The following is a 21,301-nucleotide window of genomic DNA, read 5'->3' on the forward strand; positions in this document are numbered from 1 at the left end:
TAAAAAAAAAAAAAATAATTAATAACACCAATAATAATAATAATAATAATAATATCTAATCTTATATCTCTGTGTTGAACTCAGATTTATGAATTAAAGTTATTTTTTAACATCCGCATTTTCTGACAAATGTAATTTACAAATGTTAATTCCCAACATTCACCACCAAATATCAAATTGTTTAATTCATGTCTTTTTTTTTCTTTTTTTTTTTGATAAAAATGAGAATAAACAACCAAAAACTCATTTCCAGTGTTTATTCATCTCTGTACACTGCAACACAAATTCTTTACATATTTCACAAAAAGGAAAAAAAAAGCATCCTTCAAATTTTTCCACTAAATAATTATTTGGACAAGAGGTGTAAACTTGCTGCGAAGAAATTCATAGATGAAGCACCAACAGTCGAGGATGATGGGAAAAAAAAGCCACAGGTTTGAAAAGACAAGGACACTGAAAAAAAAAACAACAACTGTTGCACAATTTCTGAATGTCGAATGCCAAAATGAGCTCGTGCAGTGTAGACATCTGCAGTAAGAAACTCTTTCGATCATTTCTACAGCAGCCTGCTGATGATCCGTACATAAAAAATAATCCCAAACGCCATGGCACCAGTGTACTCACTCCTTACTTAAAAAAATATCATCATTTATGTGAGAAAATAAAGTTAGGAGCACTTTGTGATCCTTGTTTAGCCCTTTTATCGTGTAACTGCACAGACACACCAAATGAATTAACAAGCGAAACATGCCAAAAGCAGATGGTATTCATTATCAACATTTTATACTGATCATTTTTGTGTCCTCCTGTGTACCAATAAGAATTTGTGATGTCAACACCTCACCAACAAGCCAACAAAACTCATGATTTATTGCTCAGAATCAAAGTTACAATAAACAAGAGTAAAGACAAGCACAGTCTGTCTTTTTGTCCAATAACACACTGAAATTTACTACAAATACTCAAAAAAGTGCATTCTTTAGTAAGCTATCATTTGGCCATTTTATTCTACCCCACAGATCTGGTAAACATTTTGCAACTCAACATTTGCCACTCAACAAAAGTGTGGGAAACAGAGGAAAGCAGCTTACAGGTGCAAAAACAAATAGAGGGGACACTACTGTAGTTTCATATCTGGTGAAAATCTGTGGTAGTTCCATTATACGTCAAGGGAAACTCAAACTGACAGCCAACGTGAAGCACAACATCCACCACTTTACACTAAAAGGAAAAATCGGGGATGTCAAATTATTCCCCCTTTTTTCTGTTCTTGCAAGTATTTGTGGACAAGAATCCTCTAGAATAAGATGTTTACTTTGATACTTGTATAATTTCCATTAGAAGGAAAATTGTATTTCTAAAATCTCATTTTGATCTGACAAACTAGTCACTGCTTGCCATTACGCTGCAGCCTCCAACCATCATAACAACAACAAAAAAGAACAATTCAATCACTTTCCAATCAGCATCGACTGCGACACAGAGCGGCGCCTTACAGGAGCAGACAGGTAAGACCTTCGAAGGAAATGGTTTTTCCCTTATACACGATGACTTCTTGGACTTCACCGCTTTCACACAAAATGCATCTTTATTTTATCATGATCCGAATTTGTCTTTGCTGTGGGCAACACACATAATTCAACCTACATTCAATATGTATTTTGTTCTGAGAGGACAGATGTCTAATTAACGGTATGCCACGTGTTGGTTTTTAATTCATCCTTATAAATGCACTTATTATTGCACAAGAAGTGGAGAGCTGGCAACATCTATTGAAAAAAACCCAACTAAAAATACAGATGGGGATTAGCTCGACTTCCCACATAGTCAAAATTATACTGTGTCACAAGTGTTACAAGAAATGACTTCATCCAGGTGGGACCTGCATGCTTGAACTATCACCTGGCCGATTTGTGGGAGAAATACAATGCAGTATTTTAAAAAATACAAAATCCCTGAATCCAAATCAAACCAATATTTCTGAGTGAAACAGGGAAACTGAATCTCTTTTTAAGAGAAATGAAATAAAATCAATTAGAAAAAACTGTTCGGTGAAGTTTAAACATGATACGCTTGAAAAATGATTTAAGTGCCTTCAGTTTTACTGATCATAATAGTAACATTAATAACAAAAGTTGTGATAATAAATAAGATTTGTGTCAGTACTTGCGCCACAACCACGTAATAAGGCTGTGTAAAAGACACGGAGCCACCAAATGGAGCTTTTGGTTCTATTTGATGTTTCCATCCAGAGATGATTCACATGTGACTCCATGATATCAGCTGACACGAGGGACAGGAAGGTACAAAGCAGGTGCTAAACATGAAATGTGTGGATTACAACAGATGTAACCAAAGTTCATAAAAGTGCCAGAGAGACAGACAGACACACCATTGTGGACATGAGAGAAAAAGAAAATGAATAAACAAGTGCAATGATCAGTGTGGTATCCTTGAAGACACGCACGAGATGATATCAGTCTACCTTTTTCATGAGATGAGTTTAACGTCCGTGTGAAGTCAAGAAAAAGACGGCTGGTACAAAGTCTGAGGGACAGGCCAGGAGCGAGAGGCAGCTGGAAGGGTTTGCAGACATCGAGTAGCAGGAGCAGGATTGTTGGTCACTTTACCTTTTGGCTGCCAAGCCTCAGCCAGTAGACCCCCTGTCTCGTATAACGGACCATAGCGCTCATACTAGACGCCAGGCTGAGTGGACCCATAACTGTGTCCAGCTCTGTCAGCATACCTGAAACATAAACATGAAAAAACATAATAAATATAAAAGGGTTTTGTCCTTTATAGCCAATTTCCCCATACATGACAACTGTACTGAAGTTATGCATAAATAACCTCTTTGACTGACAGGTAGGTGCCATTCCATCCATTCTTACCGCTGCCTTTGTGTGCCAGCTCCTCCGCCTGCTCCCAGATGTCATGGGCGCTCAAGAATAACGTAGTGATGTTGACATATGTGAATGCCACCCGTTCAATGGCCTGGGGAACCACCACGGTGCTGGCGACAGGGTCCACAACCAACCCGCTGCTGCTGTGGTTGGAGCCTGGACCTGAGCTGGTGGATGTGATGACTGGAGACGGCATGTTGGGCATGGGGGACGGGGTGTTTGTGACCCTGTAAGACACAGGTAAAAAGTCGTCTTATACTTATTACCACATGGTGCATTAGGCAAAAACAGTGAAGGTTAATGTGCAAAGTACAGACTTACTTTGATGTTAAGAAAGAAGGATCGTGTGTTTTCTGAGCAGAGTTCTGAAAGAAGCAAAACAAAATATTAACTGTAACTGCTACTTTTCCACCTGATTACTTAAGTAGTGAATTCAATTATGTCAATTATTACCTAAATAATTACAAAACAATTCCAATGGCAGAGTGGTCATTTTTTTGTACTTACATTGAAGTGATCAGTGAGGGTCTTTGAATGCTTGAGTGCAGTTTTGTGTTTGTGACGAAACATGGCCATCTGCAGGAGAGACTGGCACTTCAAACTACAGGACACAGTTAGATGTTACTGGATTATTCACATGATTCATCGAAGAACACACTGGTTTGTTGCATTGTGTAGCTGTATCTTGTTTGTGAAGCGAAGCCTGAGATCAATGATGCATTCAATTAACACACAGGCTCTATATTTTACATGTAAGGCATGAGCAATAAGGCATTGAGCTGGAAAATAATTTCAAGATTGTACAAATGCATACAGCTAAGCTACCAGTAGTAATGTTAGGAAGCTCTCATGCAACAAAACACATAAAACATCATCTACACCTTACCATAAAGCTAAAAAGTCCCTTTCTGAGGGTGGAGCAGAGGGATCCACTGAGTTCTTAAGTTTTAGTACAAACCTGTGAGAGTGGAGAACGTATCGGTAAAACTAATGCAAAATCTTTCATTTGAACTTGCAGCAAGCATCTGATAGTGCAGATAATCAATGATAATAAAAATAGGTTCGAACTTGAGCAGCTCCACGGTCTCTGCAAACATGGTGTGGGAAGACATTGAAATCTGTGGATCTTTTTCCATGGCAATGCCACTCTCAACAAAGTACATGGCCGCATCCAGGTAGTTAAAAGCTTTACTGAGCTTATCTGACTACAAAGAGGAAGAAAGAGCAGAAACAAACACAATTTGGTTATTAGTTTACATGTATTACTAGGCTGCAGTCATTTTTAGTAAATTAACTTACCTCTGCATCTGCTTTGTGTTTCAGTTTTTTGGCCTCCTTTATGTAATGCTTCACTGGATACTGCCTACAGGTGAAAGATTCATTATAAGAGAAGTAATAACACAAGAAAGGTCATCATTGATGGGAACACTTTAAATACCAATCCAGAAATGTTGCAGGTTTCTCTGGTCCTGCCTACTGTTACTGAAATACTATTCTGAGTATAAATGTCCTGAATGATACGTAACTTGTCTCAAGACCTCCCACGTTTTAGACCCAATGTAAGCATATCAGTAAAATCTTTAATTGCGACCATGAACACGAGGAGCTTCACCAGGAATTAAACTTGATGACAATCAGTCACTGAAAAATAAACTTGATTCATTTATGACATTACAGGTTAGATTCATATTAGCTATATGTAATATATTTTACATTACAGAAGGCAAAAATCTAGCAACAGAAAATGATGACCAGCTTGCACACGCGTAACACGTACTGCCTTGAGTCTGGTTATACAGGTGTGCTGTTCAGAGTTAACTACAGACAGAGGCCACACAGGAGAAAGAAAGCATCTGGAGAACTGGTGCTCTAATCTACAATGGTCACACTTTGAAAACAAATTTAACAGCAGCAGAGCTGTCGTCTCCTTAGTTGTAACGTCTATACTGTCTTGTTACTGTAGTTACCATATGTGCGTGGCTTCATTTTAAAAAGGTTCTAGTTCACAGATTAGACCAACATCATCTCTGGGGTTGAGATCTTACAACTGCCTCTTGCATTTACATTTTCTTTCCTCATAGAAAAACTCATGCAACCAGATTGATAATAGAGGAGATATCACTATTTGGGGAGTACATCCAGCTATGTGAAAACACAGACTGGAAACATATCAAACATATCAAATATAAAACTGTATTTTAGAACAACATAACAGCCCAGTAGAAAGGATTTTTACCTCTCGTCGAATCTAAGCAAAGGCCTGTTGGTCAAAGATTCCCTGGCTGGCTGTGAAGATGATGATGGGACGGAGAGGCTGCTCTTTGGGGGCTTCTGCTCAGATCACAGGGCAGACATTTGGTTACATTTTTACATGTTAACCTTCTCATATAAAAAAATTATTAATAACCAACAATCATTAAATCTATAAGAACTTGCAGAAGCTTGTTTAGTAAATGCACTAACTTCATAAGCTAGGTGGTTTTATGCTGACAGTTACCTTTTCAGAGTGTGGGTGCTCTGTGTGCTTTCCACTGCTCTTCTTGTGCTTGCAGGAGTCTTTGCTCTTTACGGCGGCCTCTTTACTGGACTCCCGCATCTCCCCAGAACGACGTTTGTGTAACTTTGACTCTTTCGCTGTGTCTTTGGGTGTCACAGGCTGCTGCAAAGGAACAGGATTTTTCTTGGCCTTCTTTCGCTCATGGTCTTCTGTTGAATTGTTGGAGCTCCTGCAGGTGATAAGATGAAAGAGCTTGAGTGATCTGACTTGACTCACATACATACCCACAATGGAAACAAGTACGGGATGCCTCTGATTTAGGGGACCTACTCCAGTTTGATAGAAGTTTGAGTCGCTGAGGTATTCTTGTTATCCAGCCTTGGTTTCTTTCTGGGAATAGTTTTATTGTCTACCTCAACCTAGAAGACAACACATCACGCATTAAAGTAAAAACAGACTTTCATTATGTACACGTACTCTAACTAGAGCAACCTTTCTTATTACTTACATTTTGAGGTATACTCTTCTTGCTGGTTTTGGTGAGTTTCTGTGCTGTTGAAGCATTGCTGCCTCCTCCATCTTGCTCTGTGACCAGTGCTGATCTCTTTATATTGCCAGGTATCTCCTGGTGGTTGCCGGAGGTCTGGGGGGCTCTTGAGAGCAGACTTAGATCAATCTTCACCAGTAGAGATCTGGGAGGCCTGTGGGGCTCCCGAGAACTCTTGGCTGTATGCCCAGTCTTCTCTGGGTGTTTGTGGGTTGTTTTGTGAGGGATCTTGGTACCCTCCGTACAGACAGTCTTGGACTTTGGTTTGCTACAACTGACTCTGACTGAAGGGGCAGAAGACAGCTGTTCGGGCTGAGCAGGACTTTGGGTGGGGCAGGAGCAGGGGTTTGGATATTGTACACCACATGATGGACAATGATCATACACACCCAGCTTGACGTCAGGCTCTGATCCAGCCTTACGCTTGTCAAGTGACGTGTGTTTAGAAGTCCTCTTACGGTCTCTTTTAGTGTCACTGCCGTTCTTGCTTTTCTTACTATGTCCCGTTTTCGTCTTTACCTTGGGTCTATCTATGAAACACGGGTCTTTGTCTCGCGTGGCTACAACTTCCTCACACTTCACTCCATGCGCTGCTACAGTGCGATCCAAGCAACCAGCTTTCCCTGGTTTTGAGGAGTACGTGTTGCATGAAAGTTTCCTGCTACAGCTGCTCAAATCAGCAGAAGGGGATTTTTGGCTACTTTGCTGGTTATACTTGTCCTGAGGGCCTTCACTGTACTGCTGAGGTTTTCCAAGGTTATCAGTGAACTCTTTCTGGTGAGAAGAAAGCTGAGGTTTAGACTCCCTGCTGGGGTCAACCACCTCTACACTGGAGAGCTTGGAGCTTTGAGTGGGTGGTGGCAGTTTGCGAGAGGGGCTCTCGGAGGCATGTGCGCCGCTTTGACATTCAGTGCTGGAGTTCTGCTGGCTGGACCTGATCCAGTTTCCCAACTGCCAATCAACATGGGTCACAACTGGAGCATCAGGCTATAAAAAGACAGAAACATTGGAAAGAATGAGAAGTTAAGAGAATGCACGTTTGCGTGTCATTCATTCAATATAGTAGTATAGTAATAAGTATATAGTAATAAGTACAATAATGACAAGCGGTAAATTACCTCGGTTTTCACGGGATTGCTCACTGGGTGCTCAGGTGGCTCCTCTGTGTTGCTTTCACTGTCCGACTCTGACCTTGAGCTACTCTCTGAGTCGCTGGAGCTGGCGGACTCTACCCCTCTGGAATGTGCTGCTTCAAATGAACTACAGCACACACACACACGCACACACACACACACACCACAATAATATGACACAGCAGTGTTATAGTTATAATTAAATGACAAGCATGCCATGCTGGTAAATAGTGCGTTTAGCAAAACATTACGTGCGAGAAAGAGAGTGATAGGAAACGTGTTTTTACTACTTTAAAATTCTACAAAATTAGTTGAACTACAAACTGATTAACATTAACATGCTATCTTGGTAGTTGATTATTCCTTTTACTAACATCTTTTTAGTTTTTTTTTCATGTTTCCAGCTGATTTCCTTTGTTATTTCTGTGGTCAAATAAAACAAATTACTTCAATTATTTAAAATATTTTATCACTATCGAATACATAAAAAGATTAAGAAAATAATCTGCAGAAATAATCATTAGTTTCTAATATTATTATTTATTTGCAAAGTCTTATACAGTTTGTAAAATGCTTCTTTGATGTGAACTGTAGTCACGTTTAATTCACAGCAAACTGAAACCAACTGATTCTGTCTGTCTGTCTGTAAAGCTTTGGCAGAAACGCTGATGAAGCCGACTGGTAAAGACACTGTTTTGAATAAACTGCATGAAATCACTGATTCTCTTTGAGGCACAGTAACATACAACAGTACTCTCAGCCATGTGTCATCTTTGGAAAATAACAAAAAAATGTTTTTTTTGAGAAGTCACTTACGATGAGGAGGTCTGCTGGATGAGCTGGGGTGGATCAGCAAGAGATGAGTCATATTTTTCTGGAAAGGAAAAAAACTTGGATCATGTGAAATGTAGCTGAGCTTTCCTTAAACTAAAGATCTCCAGCAGCAAAGATTATTTGACTTTTGCTACACTTCATTAGAGTCTTAAATCAGGATACCCACACCATTTATGTCAAGAAGAGGGTTTTCAGGCTTTCATCATCATGCAGCAACACAGAAACCTGTTCCTAAAATGTTTTATTAGTATTTCCCACACCTTCCTAAATTCCACATCTGTTGCACAAAAACTCAGTGTAATGTTAGGTAGGACACACAGAACACACACACACACACACACACACACACACACACACACACACACACACACTACTGGGAATAAAAGTTTAATATCTGACTGACTGAACAACTGTCTCATACTGAGCAACAATTGTCACAACTTATGATGACTAATACATTAACAATCAGATGCTTTTGTACTGACTGGACGGATCTGGTCACATTATGTATTTACTGTCAATGTAAACTTCAACAGCTGGGAGACTAATGACAGTACAGCTGACTGATCCTCTAATGAGTCACTTGGAAATTAATAGTTAAACAAAATCACACAAGAAAAAAGGAACAAACAGAAATAGGTGCAGTAAATGATGGAGATCAGTAAGACACAAAAACAAGGCCGACTAGAAATAAGTAAAAGATATAACAACACTAATATTTGACATCAATAAAAGAGAAGGCCTGAGAATAGTGAGAGATTAATCCTCCTCTCTTCTACATGACTGCCTCTTTATCTCAGTGGAGGCTAATTTGAGATTAAATTGTAGGGTTGTTTCTCTCCTCTGGTATTTTGTGGCCAGCACTGGGCACTGTGGTTGTACAAGATGCCATTGAAACAGAAAACAGTAGAAAGACAGTAGAGAAGAAGAAGAGATGGAAAAGAGGGGGAAGAGACGACTAAAGAAAGAGAAGAGTAGTTTTTTACAATCCCTTTATTGAACTACTTCAAGGGGAAACTATAACATCTTCACTTGAAGGCAGAAAAAAGAAAATATTCCTAAAACACAAAATACGAGGAAGAGGAGAACAAAAAACAGAAGCAGAAAAGAAAAGGAAAAAAAGAGATAAAAAGAGAAGAACAAAGAAAAGTAAAGAAGAGAAGAAGAGGAGCTGATGAGAGATCAATCACAGAAATAACACATTAACCCTACGATGATGCATTAACATCACGTCTACATCACTGTTCATCATTGTTCTGAGCCTAAAATATATATATAGCTTAATTCGGCCATTACTCACTTTGTTCTGGACATGAAGAGACATGCTCAGCTTCCTGTGGAGATGGAAAAAAGCTTTAATCTGGGTCAAACATTTGATTTAGATTTGCACATTTGTCAAGGCGAATCATCCTCTGTGTACCATGAATATACATAACATGTTGAATCAAAATTCACCCCCATGTGAGTTGTGAGTACCGAATGGAAACTATAAACCCCTGGGACACATGCACATGTTTGGTAAATTATCTGATAATGGGTAGGCCATTACACAGCTGCAGTGTTTCTAGCATACTGGTTCAGGCAGCAGAGCCAATCTGTGACTTTCAATGAGTATCCCTCCACCACACCACAGAAATTACCTTAATTTGGCAAAATCAAAGAGCTTTAAATTACTGAACATTCAGTTAAACAATTTTCTGCATCACTAGGATTTTGTCCTCTCTCCTCTTACTTCATGTAAAAAGGTGATGCAGGATTACTTTCCTCTTGTGCACAGAGCAGAGCCAGTAAGCATAAAATCAAGACAGATTTCATTAAGTCTCAACCTTTAAACTCTTACCTTGACTGGGAACGGGGAACTGGAGGGTTCACCTGTACGAGGTGTGTCAATATCCGTCAGGAGAGGGGGCCATGAGTGGGTCATTTCCTGTGGGGCGGAATACAAAGAGTGTGATATGTCAGGAGCAACACAACACAAAACATGCAGTGTTGTAATCCATGCGGGCGTACTCTCTCTTCTTTCCTTCCCAGTATCTGATTCAAACTTTCCCCCCTGTGTATTAGAATATAGTGACAGTCACATGATAGTAACTGATTGCTGACCGATTTACTTTGCAGCCAAATTACAACATTTTACATTTAAATTAAAACTCATCAACTTTGTTATTAGGAAAAGTTGATTTTTTCCTATAACTGTACTGGAAAGAAAAGAAGATAAAAAGGAAGGAAAAACAAAAACTTCTTTCAAAGCTCATCACAGCTCATCAACACCAGCAAAAATTCAAGGAATGTGTGGCCTTGTCAGAGGAATCCAGCTCAAATTACAGCAGTCCAGGTAACAATGCTTTTTGGTGCCAAACAATACAGGCCACTGGTGGCAGTGTGATGGTGTGGAGAAAAAGTTCCTTTCACACATTAGAGCCTCTGATAACCAGTCGAAAATGTCCGAACAGAACACTAATGACACAACATGCTAATACAGTAAATATATATATTCAATTAAACTCTGACACAAATCAGTTAAGGCTGTTGCAAAGCATTGATGTTCTGCAAGATGTCATGGACAAGATTCAGAACATTTTTATTCAGAAAACAATCAGGGAATAAAAATGTTATTTTAAAATCTCACATTACTGAACATGCTGATGTTTGGGAGGTAGAGCTGTGAGGTGAATGAACAATTGAAAAATACACAGAAACGCAATGATAAAAAAAACAAAACAGCGTAGACGCAGAGCAGGAGACTGTTGCAAGAGAGCTAAAGAAAAGCTTATCAGCAGTTGCTTAAGTCCGTAGAGGTTGTTGAGCAACTAGAAACGTGTGTTTGTGCAGTCAACTTTTCTTACAGCTACATCATCTCAACATAATAGCCCGATGCTCTAATACCACAGCACCAGGTAACACGGTTTGTAAAAATATGTCAATCCACATAAACAATCGGACAACATGACTTGTGCAGTCTCATTTCGTGTGGTATCAGCACACATCGTGCTGCTGCTTTAAGTGAAAAAAGCCTTTCAACAACAAATCACTGGAATGCTTTTATTGTGACGCAGCCAGCAGCCACAGTTCTCATATCAACATGTTGTATGGAAAAATTACCATAATTGGATTGGATAAATGGACTTACCCTCAAGATGTCCTCAACACACTGTGCTTCATTTGTCCTTGTCTGTAGAAACAAAAGGAATTATGAGTTATTATTTTATTTACAACGCGAATGAAATTATAACATGAACATAGAAAGGATTGTTAAGGAGCTGTTTCTTTTTACAGGGCAAATCATTTATGGTATTTGACAGGCTGAGATAATAAAACTGCCTTTATCCTACCCATATTTTCATCTCAGATTGTTTACTCCTTGTTGTCGATATGCTGCATGTGGTCATTGCAACTATATCTCACCCACAAAGCAGCATATCCATCTCTAGTAGCCTTGTAATACAAGAGCTGACATTTATCTTACTGCACTGTGGCAAATCATCTGTGTGTGTAACATGAAAACACATAAAATATAGCAGAAGGAAATCGAAGAAAAGTGAAAACCATTGTTTTTCATATATACATTAATGTGTCACAATCAAATAAAAAAAAGGGATAATTGTTCAGACTTTCTGTCTCAATTAAAAAACAACTAACTGTCCAATCACAGCTTGACGGGCATGATTTGATTTTAATTACGTCACGCTAAAAACTCTATTTATTCACTTATTAGAGACAGAAAGCTAAACAACTGTCCTTTCATCATATGTTCTGCATTTAGTCATGGGATAATAGATACATGCATAAAAAAAAGAAATATGTGTGTATTGTATTTGTTTTAATTTAGGCATTTCAAAGCTTCCACAGAACACAGACAAATTATTTGTAATAGCAAATATTGAAAATAGGCCTACAAGCAAGTGTGTGTCCTGAGAGGGAAAAAGAACAGACCGACCTAAAAGATAGATATTCTGTCTCACTGATATATAAAATGGAGGTGGGGATTTATTACAAACATAAATCAGTATCAGAGTCCTATACCACATCCTAACTAACTCCAGCCTCAGTAACTAGATGATTGACAGCATACCCCGTATCAGGCAGCAGCTTAGGCCAACCCAAACATCAGATAAATACTGCGTGAGTGAATGAGTCAACAGGCTGCATTTCAGTTTGTTTTCAGTCCCGTCTTTCAGTTTTTCCTTCTGAATGGACAGTGTTTGAGATAAGGTCAGACTGAATGGGCCCCCAGAGCAGTTATGTAAGTTGGTGACAAAGCTCATTTATTGTACTGCTGAAGCCCAGGGGAGAAGTTATCAGAGGCAGTTGAGTGTGCTGCAGACAAACACGCACACACTCTCTCTCTTTTTCTGAAATGTCTAAAGTTTTATTTATAAAAAGCTTATTGGAGATGTGCGATTTAACTGAGGAGTGAAAGGTTGGTGCGAAATGAGGGAATGAGTAACTGCAAAGCTATCCTGCCCTGGACAAGTCCCAGCAGTGAGAACAGCAGCATATTCAGCTGTGTTGTTTTGCTGCAGGAGGGTAAGGGGGGGAGGTGTGAAGTGTTGCAGGTGCAAGGGTTGTGTGTGTAAATGTGTGTGAAAGAACAGATAAATGGAGTTGAACTGGAGTTCAGCCAAATTCTCCCAAACAAAGCAAGTCCTACCTGAACGAATGAACAGTCAAACAAGAAAAGCAAAACTATGGAGAGGTTTTAGAGAACATCCTGAAATCAGCAGACACACAATCCTCTTGGCCTGTATAGTATATCAAAGTCCAGACAACAGCAATAAAAAGTATAGTAAGAAGACTTTGCTCCTGCTATCACCTCCCCCACACTTACTCGAAGCACTAAATGAGATTCTGCAGTGTAATGATGGCAAGACATGCATGTATATATCATGTATGATATAATATTTTGTTACTGAAGAGGAAAATTGTCTCGTAAAATAGCTGAATTATTTTTTCCAAAAGGCATCAATCAATCATATACTACTAGAACTAAATTATAATTATTATTTACACCACACTGCACTTTATGTCCTGTCTTTATAAAAACAAGTTATTTGTTTATTGAAAGCTAAAGTAAAACTGGAACTTCTAGCTTCTTCACCAAGATGCAATTCAGAAATCACACTCACATCTGCAGTAGTGAATATCACAACAGAATCCAGCCCGGCGACATAACCTTGTTCACCACTACGCCCTGTGGTTCACTCCATTTGTCTATCAAGGGATAGTAATTTCTTTGTATAATCACTGTTTATTAAGGATTTAGGTAATAGCAGCCTTTATGAAACACCACTTCCCACAAGCCCATGACCACTGTGGGTTTGACGTCATCAGCCTGACAGACTGAGGCCGCTGCCGACCTGGTAATGGCAGCAGGATTTCAGCTCTGCTACTACTACTATTGCTATAAAAAGGAGTTGTTCAACATTTTGAGATACACACTTATTTGCTTTCTTGTTGAGGGTTAGATGCGAAGATCAATATCAGTCTGAATATAAAATGCATAGCTGGTTAGCTTAGCTTAGCATAAAGACTGAAAACACGGGGAGGGAACAGCTAGCCTATCAAAAACTACCTACCAGCACCTGTAAAGCTCAACAATCAAGGATTCATCTTGTTTGTTTGATCTATACAAAAAACAGTGTTTCTTCTGTTTCCATTTGTTATGCTAAGCTAACCTGGAATATTACATTTAAAAAAACATATCATCATATTACAGGTATGAGATTAAAGACAATAAACTCACCTCCAAAAATTGTGGCAATAACTTTGCTTTGCCCAGGTTTGATTTGTTGATTAACTCCGGTAGAGGCACATATGGCTCTGGTGAAGGCTTTAGCTCAGGTGACTCACTGACCACCTGGTCCTGACCATCCATGGGCCGCACGTACGCTGTTGGCTTTTGGGTCATGACTACGCTGGGCTGCTTAGACGACAGGAGTGAAGGGAAGGTCTGGGTAGGAAGTGCATTGCCCTTGTTGGCTTGAGGCAGAGATGCATCTTTGGGGGACTGTTTTATGCTAAATGTGGAAACATCTCCGCTGCTGACACACTCAGAGGGGTGATCTGTGGACCCTTGAAGGTGATGTCTGTCATAGGTGTCCTTAGTGTCCATGTCGGTGGTATCTTGGTCACTGGAACCCAGGAAATGTAGTGGCTTAGCATCAGGAGACTGAGAACTCATTTCCTGTGGAAGGCTGACACGCTCCCTGAGATCTGAGTGGGTTTCAGTCTTCTTTTGTTGATGTGCTGAGTGGCTGAGCTGACTGTGGTTCAAAGACACATTTGAGAAAGTGGATGGATGTCCATGGTGGTTAGGAGAAGAAGAGGCGGTGGACGTCCTTGTGGGCTGGGAGCAGTAACCGTTACTAGAGGGGGCTTTCTGACTTTGAGTGGACATGAAATGGGCCTGGTTATGGAATGGAGGTTTGGTTGGTTTATCTGTGTTTGCCTGACCCTGATCTGACTGCGAGAAGGTTACATAATTAGGAATGGGTAAAGACTCAATGGCAAAGGGATAGGGATTATTCACATTTTCATAACTGCCCAGCATCCTCTGGATTCGATTGGAAAGTTCATCCCCTTTGTTTGTCTACAAAAAGAAGAGATAAACACGTTTTAATGTTAACGGAGGACAAATATCACAGTTTACAAATGTTCTTAATCTTATGAACACAGAACCAAATGTCTTATGCCCTTGGTTATGTTTAGTCCACAAAAAAAATATATTGCATCACGCTGCAGAAAAAATACATTTTTCATGCCTTAAGTTACTGTGATGTGCTCACAACAGTTGCACTTAATGCAAGTAATCAGGCTTTACAAACAGTTGTGCGTGATTCACTGACCTTTCAGGTTACATAGAGGCTGCTCTATCTTATTTACTGAACAAAGGTTATTCAAGCCATTTGCAGTCTCAGAGAAAGAGTGCAGACACCACTCAAGGCTGAAAACATTTCTGCCATCTCGACTTGTTTGAATAAAAAACGTCATCTTTTGTGGTCAGTATTCTGATAAAAGATGCCGCAAAGTGTCAACAATAACAGATAAAGCAGCTCTTTGTAGCAAAGATTAATTAATAATGTGACAATTTACGTTATTTTTATTGAAAGAATTATTATTATTGAAAGCATGATAACCAATTTCGTCACAGTTTTACACATTAGATGCTGAAAGTGGACATTAGTGATGCAGCAGTCAGTCTTCTGACTGACCATTATAACTAAACCTATAAGCCTTTGTCGGCAAATGCAGGTTAATTTTTTCTGTTTAAATCATTTTTCCCCTTCACTGTTTTCCAATGTTTACTACTTTTACTTGTCAAGTGATGTCAGTTCATTTGTACAGCATACTATAAACCCCACCCACAGTTGATCAAAAGGCTTTACAGTTATAAAAAGGGGGAAAAAACAACTAAAATTTAAAAAATTCAATCTGTACTTTGTTGAGATTTCTTTTTATTTATACAACTACAGTAGAACCCCTGTTAGAGGCTGCACTGCCAAGAGGTTAACTGTCTGACAGTGTCATCACTTCACGCCTGCTGTGTCCGCTGTGTGTCTTTACCTTGAACGGTTCCCCAAAGAGTGGCACATTCTCCGGGTTGAGTTCTTTGGCTTGGCTTGTTTCTTGGTTCCTCTGTTCCCATGCTCGGAGGCGAAGAAGGTTCCTTTCTTCGTTGTGTACACTGTGGAACATTACAAAAATAAGACAGGTCTTTAATCAGCATTGCATTTTCAAAAGTGCATCGTTCATCTCTAATGCTAAATATATTTACCCAGTTAGATGCCAGAGGTAAAGAGGCAGTAGGTGCCTTAAATATTAAAACTGGAATCCCACCAGCAAACTAAAATTGAAGACACGCTCTACTACTTAATGAGTGAGATTACAATACAGCCTGTTGTTTACATCTCCATCTTCTACGATTTTGTACACGTCTAAACCCCAGAACAAAAAATAATGCATCAATCCTTTTCAGTTTTGATGAAAGAAAATTTAGAGACTGCAAATATATGGCATCTTGTCACAGACCTATCTACCCTGGGGGCAGAGCTGCAGAGTGTAAGAGGAGAAGACAGTGCCCATCATATCTACAGACGAGTGTAATTAGACTCACAGACGCCATGAGGATTTACCGCAACATTCACATCTGTTCTCTCTAGTCCCTTAAGATGACGTGCAGCCCACCTACACATCAAATGGATGATTACGGCTACTAGCTACCTACTATGATGCCAGTGGCAGAAAGAGCTACTCTACTATAGTAAATTACATTGTGGAACAACAGCAGGCCCCAGAGCATCAGGCCTTCTTTAACACTTTTAATAAACTAAAGTGTACTGAATGTTTATCTACATTTAAAAATTAGCTAGTTTTCTTCCCAAAATGCAGTGTTGATCACCCACAGGAACCCCAATGGGATACTTCCATGGCAACAAGTGGAGCCACACAGATTTGGGACTCAGCCAAACAGATGAGCACTCACTCATTAATTTAACAGAGAGACTGGCCAAATGACTGGTACAGAACAAACTGGCACTTCTCAGTCACAGGCCACACGCCCAGTAACACCCAGGCCTAAAACAACATACCGTGTCTGTATTAAACTCTCACATTAAACCTCATAAACAAACATGAAACATACATTTTGTTGCTGACCGTAAATGTTGATGATGCAGCACAAGTTCCTTACAGAAATGATTCGAAACGGCTGCTGAGGACAATATCAGGGGCTGAATTATTGATGAAGCCAGAGCATTAACTGTCCAGAATTAGCACTAACACGGTGATTTAATCTTAACATTGGGTCAACCTCTAATCATTTAATAATTTGTTACATCTGCATGAATACTCTATTTAACAGGCGAGCTCATCATTAACCAATTTGGACCAATGTCAGCCATTCTGAGTGGTATGGTTACCCCTGCTTCCTGTCCTTAAAACAGAATATAATAATTTGCTGTTGCTCGTGCCCGAAGTCGAGAACCTTTCATCAAGACAAAAGTGAGCTCTGAGTGTACCAGTTTACAAATGACAGATGCCAGAAACTGATGTTTCAATGTTGAGTAAAAAAGGTGAATAACCTGTCCCCACGTTACAGAATAAGCCACAACAGAAATTATACTGAAATAAATGCATCAAATATACAACGCACAAAACTATTTTCCTTTGTTCAACAAAGTAGCTATGCACCTCTTGTTTTCTAAATAACAAGTGTTACCTTTGTTTCAGGGTCCCTATTCATACGCAAAAAGTAGGCTACACGAAAATGTATATGCAACGTTCAACACACCCGAGCGTAACAAAACAGCCAAAAGACCTCAAGAAACAAACAATCCAAAACAAAAGGCCACACACACACCTGTGCCTGGTTCAGCATCTCCTCTTTGACCAGACGTGACCACTGAGGGCCACTAAAGACAGGGAGGCAACCTGGGAATGAGTGAGTGACCTACTGGTGTTTTTTTCAGTTTATAAATGTAGGAAAAATAATCGCTTTGACCAGAACTGCAACATTCCCACGTTCAAGCTTCTCAGTTGTGAAACAGATCATGATAAATTATTAATGGGTGTCACAGTTCACCAAAGCCACGATTAAGCTGACTTTCGGGTTGACAAAAATAAAATGATACTTTATAGTTCAACTGCAAAAAATTTTTTTTTGATTTTGACAGTCAAAACTGAAATAAAATGAATATAAGATCAATTTTCTGACACCCCAATAAACTATAGATATGATAGTGAACTGAATCAACTTTGAAAATATAAGCAATTCGGACATGAAAAAAATAAAGCAAATTAAACAATCCATAGTTGCAGCTATAAATGTTACTTTTCCTTCCTGCATCAACAAGCTAAAAGCCCACAATGATGCTAAACAGAGGATTTAGTCTGAATACTACTTCATTAGTTCATGAGTGACAGAAAACTGACAAAAATGAAAGTCAGATTTTATAGTAAGTAAGTCGTAGATTTAACATTTTAGACACTAAATATCACTTTTGTCATCTCTTGACTTTGTTCTCTTCAGTCTTCATGTTTCTTTCATGCTGCTTAAGAGATCAGTCATATCTTTGAATATTTCCTCTGTAATGATTTTCCTTCTGGAGGATATTTTAAAAGCTCCCTCATTGCTACAATTTTTGACAATTTTGCTGCAAGTGCACCCTTTCCCCGTGGCCGTGCAGACGGCACTAGTTTGCAAGAAGAGACTATAAAGAAATCACAATCTGCTTTTCTCTGCTCTTACTGGCATATAACATGAAATGCATGATCAACAACCACTATAAAGCTATTTTAAGTCTACTTTTATTTGCCTTTAAAAGGGTAACACTCCCAGACTCTGTTTTTTTAATTAGTCGCATTAGAAGACCAGGTTTTTCTATCCTGACTGTCTACTGTAATATTACCCTCTCTCTATATTTTTTTAATTTTATTTAACCTTCATTCAACCAGAAAGGGTCCCACTGGGATTAAAAACCTCTTTTTCCAAGGGTTTCCTTGCCAAGACAGGCAGCACTTACTAAGAACAAGTCAGACAATATTACAACATGTAGCAATCTATAAAAATACTAAAAGTACAGAACAAGCCATGAATTCAACAACATTAGTGAAAACAAATCTGTCACAGCCACATCATGTTATATGTAAATAATGATGGGGATCATAATAGGTGCTCTTAAATTGAAAGGCAGAAAAAAAAAGGTGTCAACATGGACTGGAAAACTTTTGTCTTCTTCTCAGATGATCATATGCAGAGTTATTTGTTGTGGTTGAATCTGACTTGTCTTTGTGATTTTTTTGGGGTTATTCAAACTTGTTATCCCAAATCCAAGTCAATCAAACACAACAGACATACATACGCATATAAACGGGCTTTAAAACCCAAACGTAAACGCTAACTTAGACAGGACAGCTGGTATAAACACAGCAGCTCCCCTTTAACCTGAAAATCACATCAGCTCTTTCCAGCTGATTCCACCTCCTCCTCGACCTGCTTATCGAGCTAAAAAAAAAACACACACACACACAAAAAACAAAACAACAACCCTGCGTGTCAGTTTTAAATCAACTACACAAAACTACCAAACGCACACGACCTCCCTTGTGACGCTTTTCACGGGACTCACAGGCTGAAACTTTCCTTAAAGACTCAAAGTGCTGCCTAACCCAGACCGAGCTAATTAACCCAGGCTAGCGGCCAGCAGCTAGCGGCTAGCCGCCGCTGCGTCTACCTACCTCGGCTGAGATGCCATGGTGCGTCTCTCACAACAACCAAAGTTGGTTGTCATGTGTTTCTGACAGTCCTCACCACGGTGTCCTTCTCACTTGGTCACATTGTTTACCGGTGGGGATGATTTTGTTGGTTTAAATGGCTGTCAGGCCGCCGTTGTTTGATAGTTGTCTGCTAACAGACCGTGTTTGGGTTGTCCACTCTCTCTGCCTTACTGGATTGTTCTACTCTATTCAGCCATCCGGGGACCAACCTCTGTTTTATACACTCAATGCAGTAAAAGCCCGTCGGAAAACACCTCAAAAGCAATTCAATCACTGTCATAAGTGTAAATACAAAGTAAGTATAGCGAACGAGTCCATTAAGAGCTATATTATGTGCTGTTTTTGTTTCTTCATTACAGTTGGACCAAACTTTACACTGTTACCCCTGCGTGACAGACATGGTACAGTCATCTGTGTTAAGTTCACCACAGAGTTGTGTTATGAGTCCTCACTAAAGCTTTTTTTATTTTTTTAATGCATGACAGCTGATTTTAAAGCTACTGCAACGTTTGAAAGTCACTCTGTTGACAAGCAGATTTATTAATCAATAGAGAGATTGATAAAGCCACAAATATAATATAATAAAAGCTGAGACTTGAGCCTAAAAGTGGCAGTAAAGGGTGCTTTTTAACCACCTGGCTCCTGCGTTAGAATGACAGTAGCAGACAGATCAGACCAATTTAAAAAAAAAGATATATTAGTTCATTAAAAATCAATTAAAACACTAATAATATGCTTTGATTTAAGCAGTAATTTGTCTTCTGTTTTGTTAAGTCAACCGTATACACAGTACACAGTGAAATCAGACAGTGTTTCGCCAAGGGCTACGTGAAACATAAAACCTAGTGCAGACAGGACTACATTAATGTGCACACACATTACAACACAAAATACAAAAGGGCTGCATAAAGTGCAGACAAAACAACAGACAGACTGTGTAAAAACATATGCTACATGAGGATATATGACTATAGCAGGTTTATACAGTAGTGAGGTAGATCCTATCAGGATTGCTCCTTAATTAGAGTGAGTACATTGTATTTAAAGCCTAATTTATACCTGACAGAAATACCCTTCTTTCTTCAAAGCCAGTTTATGTTATTCTTTAGTTTTTTTGTTGGACTTTTATCAGATGTTTTAAGACTAACAAAACAATTAGATCCCACTTACAGCTTATCATAAGGTGAATAAACACCACTTATATAGACAACAGATTTAAAATGAGGAAGGATAATCTTTTCAAATGCATCGCACAATGTGAAAAACACAATGACCACTTGTTCAGTAATGCAGCTCTCACTAATATAACTAAATTCTACAATTATGGAAATAATTTGCTCTTGTTTTATGTGATATGTTAATACCTGAATCTAATTTAAAGAATAATGATGGAGAGATAAGACAAAAAGTGATTTTAATACAGCACAACACACTTAAAGCACACACAAAGCACTGATGTTTTAATAAACACCTGCGACTCCCTTTCGTGATTGTGCTGGTTGATGTCATACCATACCTGTTTACAGCTAAAAAAAATGCATGAACTCTGGATCTGGCAGGGATTCACTCTTGTGCCCAGAAACACAGAAGCACATGTAAAAGTCTTCTGACTCACTCTGTCACCTTGGTGCCAGTTTTGGTGAGCGAGTTCGGGATTCGATGACACAGGGGCGAAACTGGCAGTGTTCCTCATGCAGGTTTCAGCGCATAGCTTGCAGCAGAAACCAGATGAATCACATGTTATAGATTTCAACAAGACAAGTAGGATGGATATGCTGATTAAGTGCATTAGAGAAGAGTTAAATAAAGCAGCATGTGTAAGAAAATGTGATGCAGCACACTATAAGGTGCCCTTAAATGGTGAAAATGTGATGCAGTGCTCTCTAGGGTGCTCTTTCAGTGGAGAGAAGGTCATAAGTGCACTAAGGGGCATTATTAAAATGGAGAAAATGTGATTCGGTGCCATCTAAGACGCCCTTCCAGTGGAGAAAATGTGATGCAGTGCCTTGTAGCCATGCCATACATACTGCCTGAGTCTGTGACTCTGCGTGTTGCTGTTCTTAAAGCATGGACACAGTGTATGATTTAATGCTGGTTTGAGCACAGGCTGTTC

General features: G+C 39.2%; 1 protein-coding gene across 2 annotated transcripts; it reads right to left on the bottom strand.

Moving 5' to 3' along the window:
* Positions 1–242: 242 nt before the first annotated feature.
* Positions 243–19,528, bottom strand: aff1 (AF4/FMR2 family, member 1). Of its 2 annotated transcripts, none has more exons than XM_027282135.1 (20): positions 19,150–19,528; positions 15,478–15,598; positions 13,658–14,503; positions 11,045–11,086; positions 9,755–9,841; positions 9,215–9,248; positions 7,897–7,954; positions 7,066–7,207; positions 5,909–6,934; positions 5,731–5,819; positions 5,401–5,629; positions 5,140–5,234; positions 4,203–4,266; positions 3,972–4,108; positions 3,790–3,861; positions 3,411–3,504; positions 3,225–3,268; positions 2,892–3,130; positions 2,631–2,746; positions 243–453 (listed from the first exon to the last, which is right to left on the bottom strand). In XM_027282135.1, the coding sequence occupies exons 1-20, from the start codon at positions 19,200–19,202 to the stop codon at positions 385–387; spliced, it is 3,657 nt and encodes a 1,218-aa protein (XP_027137936.1). In that variant the 5' UTR covers positions 19,203–19,528; the 3' UTR covers positions 243–384. The 2 variants fall into 2 exon arrangements, 1 of the variants encoding a protein (XP_027137936.1); XR_003462865.1 differs by having other exon boundaries at positions 341–453; positions 2,486–2,746; positions 19,150–19,527.
* Positions 19,529–21,301: the final 1,773 nt, after the last annotated feature.

The sequence above is a fragment of the Larimichthys crocea genome, chromosome IX, assembly GCF_000972845.2.
Source record: "Larimichthys crocea isolate SSNF chromosome IX, L_crocea_2.0, whole genome shotgun sequence".
Classification (NCBI taxonomy): domain Eukaryota; kingdom Metazoa; phylum Chordata; class Actinopteri; family Sciaenidae; genus Larimichthys; species Larimichthys crocea.

Bases quoted from the DNA above. Each gene is read 5' to 3' on its own strand.
- aff1 (XM_027282135.1), bottom strand. From the start codon at position 19,202: ATGACAACCAACTTTGGTTGTTGTGAGAGACGCACCATGGCATCTCAG. The intron at 6,935-7,065 runs GTAATTTACCGC...GTCTTTTTATAG, and splicing joins GCAATCCCGTGAAAACCGAG to CCTGATGCTCCAGTTGTGAC. The intron at 5,235-5,400 runs GTAACTGTCAGC...TGATCTGAGCAG, and splicing joins AGCACCCACACTCTGAAAAG to AAGCCCCCAAAGAGCAGCCT.